The 11,935-nt window shown below is 50.6% G+C and overlaps 2 protein-coding genes across 2 annotated transcripts in view; both read left to right on the forward strand.

Moving 5' to 3' along the window:
- The window catches only part of LOC123190615 (fructan 6-exohydrolase-like), a 6,604-nt gene extending 753 nt beyond the window's left edge, over positions 1 to 5,851 (forward strand). Inside the window, exons 2-3 of the mRNA XM_044603287.1 lie at positions 106 to 114; positions 5,673 to 5,851. Coding sequence (XP_044459222.1) covers positions 106 to 114; positions 5,673 to 5,851 — 188 coding nt within the window. The remainder of the gene's footprint in view (positions 1 to 105; positions 115 to 5,672) is intronic.
- A 100-nt stretch (positions 5,852 to 5,951) lies between these two features.
- On the forward strand, positions 5,952 to 10,513 carry LOC123190614 (fructan 6-exohydrolase-like). Its single transcript, XM_044603286.1, has 5 exons — positions 5,952 to 6,254; positions 6,397 to 6,405; positions 8,355 to 9,214; positions 9,308 to 9,805; positions 9,888 to 10,513. The coding sequence occupies exons 1-5, from the start codon at positions 6,083 to 6,085 to the stop codon at positions 10,119 to 10,121; spliced, it is 1,773 nt and encodes a 590-aa protein (XP_044459221.1). The 5' UTR covers positions 5,952 to 6,082; the 3' UTR covers positions 10,122 to 10,513.
- Positions 10,514 to 11,935: the final 1,422 nt, after the last annotated feature.

Consider the following 11,935-nt stretch of genomic DNA (forward strand, 5'->3'; position numbering starts at 1 on the left):
CTAATCTGAATCTTCTGTGTGTGTGTGTGTCCGATGGATCGTGGATTCGTGGCGGAATTGCTGGTCCGGGTGGGCTCATGGTGAATTCCGGATGGCGCTCAACAGATCCGAATGGTACGCGCTAGCTACTTTTCCTTTCTTCATTTCTTTCTGTGCATGTGACATGAGTGGGGTTTTAATCGGCTCAGTTGCAAATTTGGGCCGTCTATAATGGCCTTTTCTAGATTAAGGGCCCATACTGTAACACGGACTGTGACAGACACAATTCTTGCTCTAGAATTTCGTTTTCAAAAGTAAAACGAGACGCCCGTACGCACTTCGTTCCCTAGAACTTGTCCACTAGAATTTTGTTGAACTCTGGAGTGTCTTGACCAATTTAGATGTGACATGAATTTTTCTCATGGGGAAAAACACGCGCATAATGCACATGAGGGAGGAAGAGATACAGAGACGGAGACATTAGTTCATGGAGAAAGACCGTGTTACATGTGAATTTGCCTGAACACATAATTCTGCCATGAGTTCGTCTCATTGATAATTGGAAAAGATTCATCTGGAAATGGATCGGGTTCCACTATGAAATGATAACGGAACAAAAGGAATACAAAAGCATCCTAGTGCCACCCAACTACTACTCCCTCCGTTTCATATTACTCGTCGCTGATTTAATACAACAAACTTAGAGGTTCCAGCGAGCAAGTCTACCCAAAAATGCCGCATCTAATGCTAACAACAAGCTAAAGGGAAGCAACAACAGGCAGAAAAAAAATATATTACATGGGGGATCTTCACCCCTCAAAAGCACCCGACACTGAAGAAACGAAGTTTCAGTCATAAACGTGGAATTGGAGCAATTCTTCAATCGTCCTCCATAGCATTGCTGTCACCATTGTTTGCAATTTCACCTTCCCGTTTGCACCTGCCTCCTCTCTCGTCTGTCCATCCTCATGAACCGTGAGGGCCTCCCTTTGAAGTACTCCCTCCGTTTCATGATATAAAAGCATTTTTGACACGAGGAAGTACGTATTTCAGCTCATTGCTCAGCACCAAACGATCATCTTCAGATTGTAGGCCTGCTCGGTAAGGCATTAAAGAGCAAGCATACACAACAGATGAATTCAACAGTCTTTGCTACACAGTTTTCACACAGCCCACCAATTTGCAGCTAGCCCAACAATCTGAAGATTTGTATTGTATGGTTAGGCTGGAAAACTCTCCTTTTGCAGCCGAGCTCTTGGGACCCGTACAAAAAACCTTGTTACGAATGAGCCTGTCGACATTGGACAGTGCACCATCAACGAGCCTGTCGACACTCGATAGTACACCCGTCAGTTTTGCTATGCCGAATGCTACACTAGCAAGCACTGCATGCAGGTAGACCATGCTCTGCCAAGCACATCTCTAGGTACCTAAACTCCGATGCTCACGCGCTAGCTCGCCGGCCTAACAAATACTATCGCCGATGGTCCAATACGAGTACACTCTCACGCACAGGTGTCCTATCCTGCGAGGAACTGGCTGGATGTAGCACCGCGACCAATCCAGTGAATCGGAGTCCGGAAGTTTCGCTTGACCTTTTCTCCGTTGGCGGTGCCGGTGATCTTGGAATCATCTTCAGGCGATCCACGCACGGCCAGCGCCTCCTCTGTTCATGCTAGAGATCATTCCGTCCGCGCCTTGCCGGCACAACGTGTTCTCCGTGGATCTTTCCACGTGTATCCGAGCTAGGGCGGCATTATCAATATCTGCATACCAAAAAATTGCCTTGTCGATGCCAAACAATGGCGACAAGCGGCCGACAAAGCAATAAACACGCGGCGATCGACCGGAGAAGAGGGCTGATCCACGAGTCCGACGACGGTGCGAGCTCGAAGAAGCAGAGCAACGGCCATGCGAAGCACGTCCGAATGGTCCAAGCTATTTTGTTCCCTTCTGCGCACGTACGTCTTCACGGTTCACACTGACGACACGGATGGGGGCTTCAGGAGGATTCCTCTCAATGCTGGGCCGTCCTCTAGGCTGGTCTGGTCTTTTCTGGAAACGGCCCGGGCCGTAGCACGCGGTGTTTTTTCCTCTGAAAATGTTTTACAACTCGTACCAAATTTTCTATCAAAAATGGGTGTGATATGAATTACTAGAAAACACTCTTCTTTGCCAGCCTGAGCCACGTGTTTTCATCAAGAGTTATAAAAGGGACAAGACATGGACGTGCCCGTGGACGGTAGGCTACCGGTTCTGCTCTGGTCAATCTTACTCTTCCAAGCACGTCTCTAGGGGCCTAAAACCAGTTTCTTGTCTTAAACTTATCTAGATACAGATGTATTTAATACTAAAACTTGATTTGGTACATTCATATTTAAACAAATTTAAGACAAAAATTTTGGGACGGAGGGTGTACTAGAATAGCAGCCAGCATGGAGTACAATTCTTCATCAGGACTATAAGTAATCTCTAATCTAATCTATCCTTGCAAGTTACAAGTCACAGACGAAAAGTCTGCCCAATGCTTTCGGTGGAACTTCCTTCCACGCCACTCTCTGCAGACTGCACCCTGTTTCTCAGCAAGACTGCATGTAACCTCTCCTGCATTACCAGTAACAACGCAATTCTTCCTCTAGAATGTCATTGCCAAATCTATTTACTTTCGAAACGGAATGCCTTGCCAAACTTTGCGTGCAAAGGCGTGGCATGAATACTGTCAATCAACACAAATACGCGTGCACGTAAACGGATGAGGGAGACCGATACAGAGACCGCATGAATATCTGAATTATTCACTGTCTCATGGACAGTTAGAAGAAACCAATCGTCTTTTGCAGCTGTAAGAACAAGCCTTCTTATGGTGATTTTTGCGCCGGGTGTTGAAGGATAATAACGCGACGGGACGTGCATGTGCACACACACGAATCACAGTGCTTTGAAGGGTGATTAACGTGACGAGGCATGAACTGATGAGCCTGTCGGCATGGAATATCAGTGTTGCCATGGGGAATAAGCAGAGCACTGCTTCCTAGCAGTCGTCGTAGACCAAAAGTCTGCCGAACGCCGGCGGCGAAGCTGCCTTCCACGCTACTCCCTGCACGCAGTTTTTCTCGTCAGAATGCTGTATCAGTAGCAATCATAGTTCTTGAGGAGCCTCAGAGACCTCATCGCGCTTCCTTACACGCCTCTCCCTGCCGCACTCCGTTTCCAATCCGCAAGCCTCTCCCTCCAAGAAGTTCCAGACAGCGCAGGGGGGACATGGTGGCCAAGTGGGCATGCAGCTCCGACGTGGCCGTTAGTTAGCAAAGCCCATTAGCAGGCACCAACTGACCGAAGATCCCATACGGCGGTCAGTTAACATACTAAACAAACCATTCAGTGCCCATCCGTCAACTGGCCGGAGAGATCCACGATGCATTCCCGGCCAGTCGGCCAGCCGCGGAAGCAACTCGATCGCCCCTTTCTTTGGCGCGTCACCACTGAGGCCATGACACCTTCCGTTTCGCAAAGACGGCAGAGGCGGCAACGTCGGCGGTTGGCCGCCGGTGAGCTGCGTGATCTGCCTGCCGTCTGGCTCCACGTAACTCCGCCCGTGTGGGCTGGATAAGAAGGCATCCGACTCGGCAACGCGTGGATGATGGAACCATTTTCGATTGATAAAACGGTTGGTTGATATTAATATTTAGAATCAAAAGAATGCGTCACATCGCTAGCGGCGGGCTAGATCCCGGTCCCATCGCCGGACGTTTGATTTGTCATCTCGCCTGTAACCTTCGACGAAAAGAATGACCGGCCGGCCAGCCGGTCAGACGTCCACCGAGACGCAAAGGCCGGAACTAAAAACCTACTAAAATCAAAGCCAACTCACTTAAAGCGTGTACTACTAGTCTAGTCCTGGTATAAATATTTATACTGATTGCGTGGAAGCGGTTAACATGGTGACAAGAAATGAAAGGAACCGCAAGCGCTGTTATTCTTTCCTGGTTGTTGAAATTCATCAACACGTGAAGAGTTGTGGTACTTGTATTGCTCATACAATTATAGACAGTCTTAACACTCTATCAGTCATGGTAGATTAAAGGTCCAAACGCAGTCTGGCTAGGCTTCGATTCAGACCTAAGGCTGGTTGTAATGGGGAGTATCATATATTGATATCATGCATATGATACTAGTGTATGATACTACCTCCCTAATGTATAATATCATATGTTAGTATCATGTAGTATTTTATTTATTGCCATGCATGACACAAAGTAGTATATCATTATTATGATACGGTATCATAATATGATACTCGACTTTCTCTTTTCTCACTTAATTCTATGACACCTCATCAAAACTGCTTAATTGGTATGCATGATACTAGTTATGATACCATCATTACGACCAGCCTAATGAAGAAATCTTTTCCAACGCGGGCATCCATCCCCCCTACATGTCCGAACTCTCTTTTGCCTCCACCAATATCTCTCAGTTGTTTGCGGACCGTGCCGGGTGTCTGAAAAACCCCACACTTTGTTCCCAAATCGAGGTCGAGGGGCGGTGTACGAGAGTCCGGACGGTCCAACCCAACCCACTGTCAGCACGTCTTCCCACTCTTCTCTCGGTCTTCCCGGCCCACTGTTAGTCAGACTAGCCCACAACTCACATCCCTGGCAGCTGACATCGAGGATTTATGTCGCCATGATTGTAACTTTGTTTCCACGAACATTTAAGGATGTCTGTTTGAATAATAGCGTTGAAGATGCCTTGGCGTCCAGGGTTTATGCCGCCATGATTGTAACCGCATATATCAGCGAACATTTAAGGACCTATGTTTGAGTTACAGCGTTGAAGATGCCTTGACGTCGAGGATTTTATGTCGCCATGATTATAGCACTTAATATCCGAGCAACACAAGTGCTTATTTTTGCCGAAATGGAAAAGTTCTGAGATAATTTGGGGGCCTGGCCCTATGGCCAATTTGTTGGCGCGTCAGCTTGCAAGGACCATGACACCTTCCCCAAAGGCCGCAAGATTCTGGCCAGTGCGCAAGACCAAAATAAAATCCGTCCCTGCTGGCCCTCTTGGACGATCTGATCTGCTCACTGTAGCTCCACGTCGTTCCTCCGTGTTGGATAAGATTCTGGCCAGTACGCGTGGACGACGTAAGCCATTTCGGTTAACAAAAGAGGCTGCTTAGCGTTAACAATAGGAAGGCGTCACATCGGTTTAGCGGCGGCATGTAGATCCCGATCCCGGTCCCGTCGCCGGACCTGGATCTTGATTAGTCGTCCGGCCGGTAGCCTTCCGGGAAAAGAATGACCGACCAAACCACCCAAAATGAAAAAGAAAACCCTGTTAAATCCAAGCCAAGTCTTCTCCTAAAACATGTCGTGCTAGCACAATTTTGACCGAAATGTCAGAAAATGTAAAACTAAAAAGAAGCCAGGTCAGCTAAACACATGGTAGTAGAACGACTGCACCGGTGTAAATTTAGCACAGACGTGGAGAGTTTCTTGGCCGTCCGATCTGCCTGCTCACCCGGCTGCGCCCACGCAGAGTATTACGCGAGCCGGAGAGCAGAGCATGGCCGGCGATCGTCGCCGGGCTCCACCTCGCCGGCGTGCCCGTGGGCCAAGAGGGCATCTCGCGTTTGCCGGAAGGGGAAGAGAACATGGCATGTGTACTAACATGATTATTAATCTAAGGCCGGGACCTGAGTGCTGATCTGCCACGTCGGCCTCTGGTGGATAAGAAGGAAGGACCGTCCGCCGTGGCACCGCGGCGGCGTAGATCCCCGTCGCCATCACCGTCCTCTGTAGATCCCGACCGGTTTGTCGCCTGGCCGGCCACCGGCCGGTGGCCGGTCGAGGAAGGAAATAATTGACCGGCGGTTCGGGTCCCCGCGCCAAAACGTCCGAAAAGAGAAGGAGAAACTGCTGGTAAATGGGAGAGCCGAAGCCAAGTGCCCCAGCCATGTGCTCCACGTCGGCACGTCGGAGCGCTATAAATTCGGAGGCTCCGAGGCCGACTCCTTCATTCATCCATTCCAGCGAGCTGGGGAGCATCATAGCAAGTAGCCAGCTACCACCACCAGACGTCCCAAGAACATTTCGCCATGGCCGGGCTCTCTCTCGCGGCGTGCGCCGTGGCCTTCCACCTCTGCCTCCTCGTCTCCTCCTCCGCCTCCCTCCGCTGGCTCTCCGACAAGCCGGCGGCGGTGACCACGGCCGGCGGTGTCAGGACCAGGTCCGCCTACCACTTCCAGCCCGCCAAGAACTGGCAGAACGGTATAGAAACCAACGCCTCTCTCTCGTTTCCGCCGTCGTTGATTATGAACGTTGGCTAACCTGAATCCTCTGTTCGTGTCCGGCTGGTTCGGATGGATCCATTCATGGTGGCTTCTCTTCTTCTTGGTGGTGTGCTGAGCAGATCCCAATGGTACGCCACAGCTACTTTCTTCCTTGCCTCCTTGCTAATCCATTCACGGGCTCCTTCGCTGAGCAGATCCCAGTGACATAATCTTCTAAAAAAAGAAAAAACACACCGGAACCTATGTTCAGAATTTGGATAGTTTCGTTATAAAAAAAGCAAAATAATCTAGATGGATTCCCGTGTGAACTGGCACGACGACCTGGAGTGAATTGTCCCGGTCGGGACGTCGCCGTCGGTGAACACCGGACGAGTGAGCGCTCGTGCTCGTGCTCATCCATCCATGGATTGGTGAGCAGGAGTGGGAAGGGGAGATTCTGAACATGCATGGCGGTGGGTGCGTGGCCCGCATGGATACGGTGTCCATGTCCGAGTGTTTCTGCCGCTTGCGCGTGCTCGCCTCTGCTCACATGGCCCCTCACACCTACCCTACGTGGGCAAAATGGTAAAAGTTTCTTGTCTAGGTAGGAGGGCACGACAGGTGTATTGTTTCCATCTCCCGCTCCCGATTCGTCGAGAGTGTTGAGCTTTGGTTGTTCAGTCGTCACACAGAAAACACGTTCTTTTTTCTTCTCTTTTTCGCGGGGAGACAAAAAGCACTCAAACAAACAAAAATGTACTCACTCTGTAAACAAATGTAAGACGTTTTAGATCATTACTTTATAATGGTCTAACACAAGCAAGCCGTTCGGCGGGACAAAAGCATGGCAAAAAGTTGATTTGGAGGCCATTAGTAGTTAGATGAAAGAACATGGCAACAAAATTTTTGTGGGCAAGACACGTTTTCCGCGAGATTAGTACTCCCTCCGTTCCTAAATATTTACTTTTGTAGAGGTTTCAACAAGTGACTATATACAGAGCAAAAAGAGTAAATCTACACTATAAAATATGTCTATATACATCCGTATATGGTAGTCTATTTAAAATCTGAAAAAGACAAATATTTAGGAACAAAGGAAGTAGTACATTGGAGATGTGTCTAGGCTTTAATCGTTGTTTTTTCAAGCATCTGCGTGGAATTATGCTGGTGGTGGGAACATCGCCATCAGTGAAGGTTGAACTTGTCCATAGACCGACCGACCACAGTAGATAACAGGGAAAGGAAGAAGAGATCCTTCACAAGCCGGTGCTTTTGTCACATGACATAGCATAACAACCACCCACACGTAACGTAAAGCTCCCTCCTCCTCACCGGCCTGCATCGTTTGGTCATTACCGTCGCCAAGTCTATTATTTCTATCTCCTGTTCTTGACCAAAGTTTAAACTTTGGTTGTCCAGTAAGATAAGATAAAAAAAATACACGGCGATGCGCAAAAAAGAAGATAAAAAACATGGTAGAAAGCGTAGTAAAATTGATTTTTGCACCGGACTCGTAGTTCCTTTTCCAGAGGTGTGTTTAGACTCTTGAGCGACTTCCATCGGTACTTGATTGTGCTAGTTCCCCGTCTGAACACCTTTTGCTTGTACAGTACGTACATTGGAACATCGCCGTCAGTGAACACTCTACTTATCCATAGCCCATATGCACAGTAGACGATAGGACGAGGGAGGAGGTCCGGAACAAGGTGATGCGTGTGTGGCCCGCGGCGAAAGGCAGCTCGGTCCGGCCGGTGTTGGTGTCCTGGTAACGTGGAGTCATCCTGGCCGGCGCAACATCGCCCTCAGTGAACACCACTCCACTTATCCACACACCGACCGACCAAATTTCTAGACCCACCATAGTCGATAACACGAAAAGGAGGAAGCTATCCTAAACAATTCCAATGAAATGATTGAAAGTTTTTGGTAGTTATACCTTGAACAAAATGGCAAAGTTTCTCGCTAAAGTTAAAAAGACAGGACATACTAATATATTGACAAATCAAATGAACTATTTACCTGCTTAGCAGCTCCAGTTCTGGAACAGAGCACTGTAATTTTACCTGACGGCGTTTTTTTTTTGTGCTGTGCTTTGCAGGTCCCATGTACCACAACGGCCTGTACCACTTCTTCTACCAGTACAACCCCGACGGCGTGACGTGGGGCAACGGCAACCTCTCGTGGGGCCACTCCGTGTCCGTGGACCTGGTGAACTGGTTCGCGCTCGACGCCGCGCTCCAGCCCAGCCGCTCCTTCGACGCCAACGGCTGCTGGTCGGGCTCCGCCACCATCCTCCCCGACGGCAGCCCCGTCATGCTCTACACCGGCATCGACGCGCGCGGCGACCAGGTCCAGAACGTCGCATACCCCAAGAACGCCTCCGACCCGCTCCTCGTCGACTGGGTCAAGCCCGAGTACAACCCCGTCATCCCCGTCCCCGCCGACATCAAGCGCGACGACTTCCGCGACCCCTCCACGGCCTGGCTCGGCGCCGACGGCGTCTGGCGCATCGCCGTCGCGGCCCGCGTACATGACGTTGGGGGTGCCACGCTGATTTACAGGAGCAAGGACTTCCTGCGATGGGAGAGGAACGCTGACCCGCTTTACTTGGCCCACGCCGCCGGCATGGTGGAGTGCCCCGACCTGTTCCCGGTGTCCGAGCCTGGGGTGGAGGTGGGGCTCCCGGCGAGCGGCGCCGGGGCGAGGCACGTGCTCAAGATGAGCGTGATGGACACCGTCCAGGACTACTACGTGGTCGGGCGGTACGACGACGCGGCGGACACCTTCGTGCCGGAGGACGACGAGGACTGCCGGAGCTGGCGCCGCCTCGACTACGGCCACGTGTACGCGTCCAAGTCCTTCTTCGACCCCAGCAAGAACCGGCGCGTGCTCTGGGGCTGGGCCAACGAGTCCGACAGCGTGTCCGACGATCTCGTCAGGGGATGGTCCGGTGTTCAGGTGCGCAGCCGCCGCCATGCGCACACAGTGCATCAATAACATTTATAGATCAGCTGATCATACTCATTAATTCGATCGTGTGAATGTGCGCAGACTGTTCCGAGGAAGATATGGCTGGACGAGGACGGCAAGCAGCTGCGGCAGTGGCCGGTGGAGGAGATCGAGACGCTGAGGAGCAAGCGGGTGAACCTGCTGATACCGGAGGTGAACGCCGGCGGCGTGAACGAGATCATCGGCGTGATGGGCGCGCAGGCGGACGTGGAGGTCGTGTTCGAGGTCCCGCCCCTGGAGCACGCCGACGTCCTGGAGCCCAACTGGCTGCTGGACCCGCAGAGCCTGTGCGGCGAGAAGGGCGCGTCCGTGCCGGGCAGCGTCGGCCCGTTCGGGCTGCTCGTCATGGCCTCCGGCGACATGCAGGAGCACACCGCCGTCTTCTTCAGGGTGTTCAGGCAGAACGACAAGTACAAGGTGCTCATGTGCACCGACCTGTCAAGGTCGAGCACCAGGGACGGCGTGTACAAGCCGCCGTACGGGGCCTTCGTGGACATGGACATCGAGGCGCACGGCGGGATCATCTCCCTCAGAACGCTGGTGAGCTCCTCGCCGCCGGCTCGCCGCAGCCTGAACCTTTTGCTCTGTTTCTGAGTATAACACTTGTGATTTCGACGGACAGGTTGACCACTCGGTGGTGGAGAGCTTCGGCGGCGGGGGCAGGGCGTGCATCACGGCGAGGGTGTACCCGGACCACGTCGTGAACGGCAACAGCCACCTGTACGTGTTCAACAACGGCACCGGCGCCGTCAAGGTGTCCAGCCTCGACGCGTGGGAGATGGCCACGGCGACCGTGAACGTGCTCCCCGACGGCCTGATCGCGGCGAGCTCGGTGAGCAGGGCTCAAGCCTATTAGGATTTCGGAGCTGGGTTTTCGCACGGTGGACGGACGGACGGATGGATGGATGGCCATTGTGAATTTCCACGGCCGATTGGATTTGCCTGCCCAATTGTGGCTCGGGTGTACAAATGGAGGCTCCCTCATTGTGTGCCGGAACAGCACGAAAGAAGGATTCTGGGATGCTGCAAAGGAGAAATATTCTACTAGGAAGATTTGTGTCTAGGTGTTAAAGTTTTTGATAGTGTTGATAGTAGTAGTAGTAAGTAGCACGCATGCCCCGCATGTTGGGTATTTGGCATCAAATTAAGAGTGTATTTCCAAGGTGAAAACGGGTGTCATGTAAATGTATGATATCCGTTGAGTTGTAAAAAATAATATTCAAATATACAAGGTTTATTATTAAGAAATCGATGTGCGCCCTGTTCAATCTTTTCTCATACGCCTCCTAGACTTGGGAGCCGGGTTCCATTATTGCAGAAGTTCTATCCTCGAAAAAAGTTCGAAAGAAAAATATATAGTACAACCAAAGTACTTCTTTTAGTTGTATCACCAAGTTTTATTAATTAGAGTTCACATGGAGTGGGATTACAAAAGGATCATGGGATGGATCATCCAAACATGTCGGCCCTGATATAGAGTGTTTGAAAACTTGGCTAGCATATCGACTTCGCTATTAGCTGCTCGGCCCTCAAAGGTAAAAGAGCAATTAAACAGAGCTGCTCTATTTCTAATCTCAGTGATAATAGTACTATCAAAAGTCCTATTGCTACCTCTCTGAATATCGGTCATCAGTTGTTTTGAATCAGATGCGATCGGCAAAATCGTGTAGCACCAAATCATCCGCGGCATGCCATGGACTCCATTGTAGACACATATGATATTCCATGCATCACCAAAGACAAGCTTCCCATGTAGTTACCATCAGAATCTCTAAGATAGCCGCAGCCGACCCAACCATCTGGCCCCTTGCAATACTCGCATCAACGTGGATGTTAGGGCATATTTCTCTCTTAGTGGTTTCGTGATTGATGACAATGCCATTTCCAGACTAATCGTGTGCATTGAGTATTTCAAATAATCTATCATATGGCACGAGACGATTTATTTCCCTCGGTGATATAGAGTGAAGATGGTTATTTTTCCGGCGTTTCTTTTTTGGTGGAATTGAGTCGTAGGATAACGGTACTATTAAGAGGGGGTCCGCTTCAAAAAGGTTTGGGTGGAATCAACACATACACTTCCCTATGCACCCTCTAAACTTTCCCGCTCCGATGGAGTTCTCTCTATTCTCTCTGTTTTCTGATTTGGTTCTGAAGCACTTTAGCGGTAGTACCACCCTGGGCAGCGGTAGTACCGCTTGCACATTACTTTCACGGTTCCAGTGTCGCGGGCACTGCCGCTTATTTTAGGCTACTGGATTCTTTCGTGCTTCAGTGGCAATAGAGCGATAGTAGGGCGGTAGTACTGCTCCAAGCGGTACTACGACACTACTATTGCCCCACCACCGTTGACCTCTCAGTAGCCCAGAGTAATTAGCGGTAGTAGAGTGGTAGTACCGCTTGCACGGTACTTCCGGCCTTCTACTGCCACAACAACTTTCGCTTATATTTTTGCTTCCGAAACCATTTACCACTCAGCAAAAGTAGATCGGCATCAGGGAGCGGTAGTACCGCTTTTCGCGGTACTGCCGTCCTACGCCCACTCTACTACCACAGTTCCTTGAGTACTGCGACCTCAGCGGTAGTATTGTTGGGGCAAGCGGTAGTACCGCTCCAGCGGCACTACCGTCTCGAGGCTTTTGCCAGTGCACTACTACTCCAGTGAAATCC

Source organism: Triticum aestivum, chromosome 2A (assembly GCF_018294505.1).
Source record: "Triticum aestivum cultivar Chinese Spring chromosome 2A, IWGSC CS RefSeq v2.1, whole genome shotgun sequence".
Taxonomy (NCBI): domain Eukaryota; kingdom Viridiplantae; phylum Streptophyta; class Magnoliopsida; order Poales; family Poaceae; genus Triticum; species Triticum aestivum.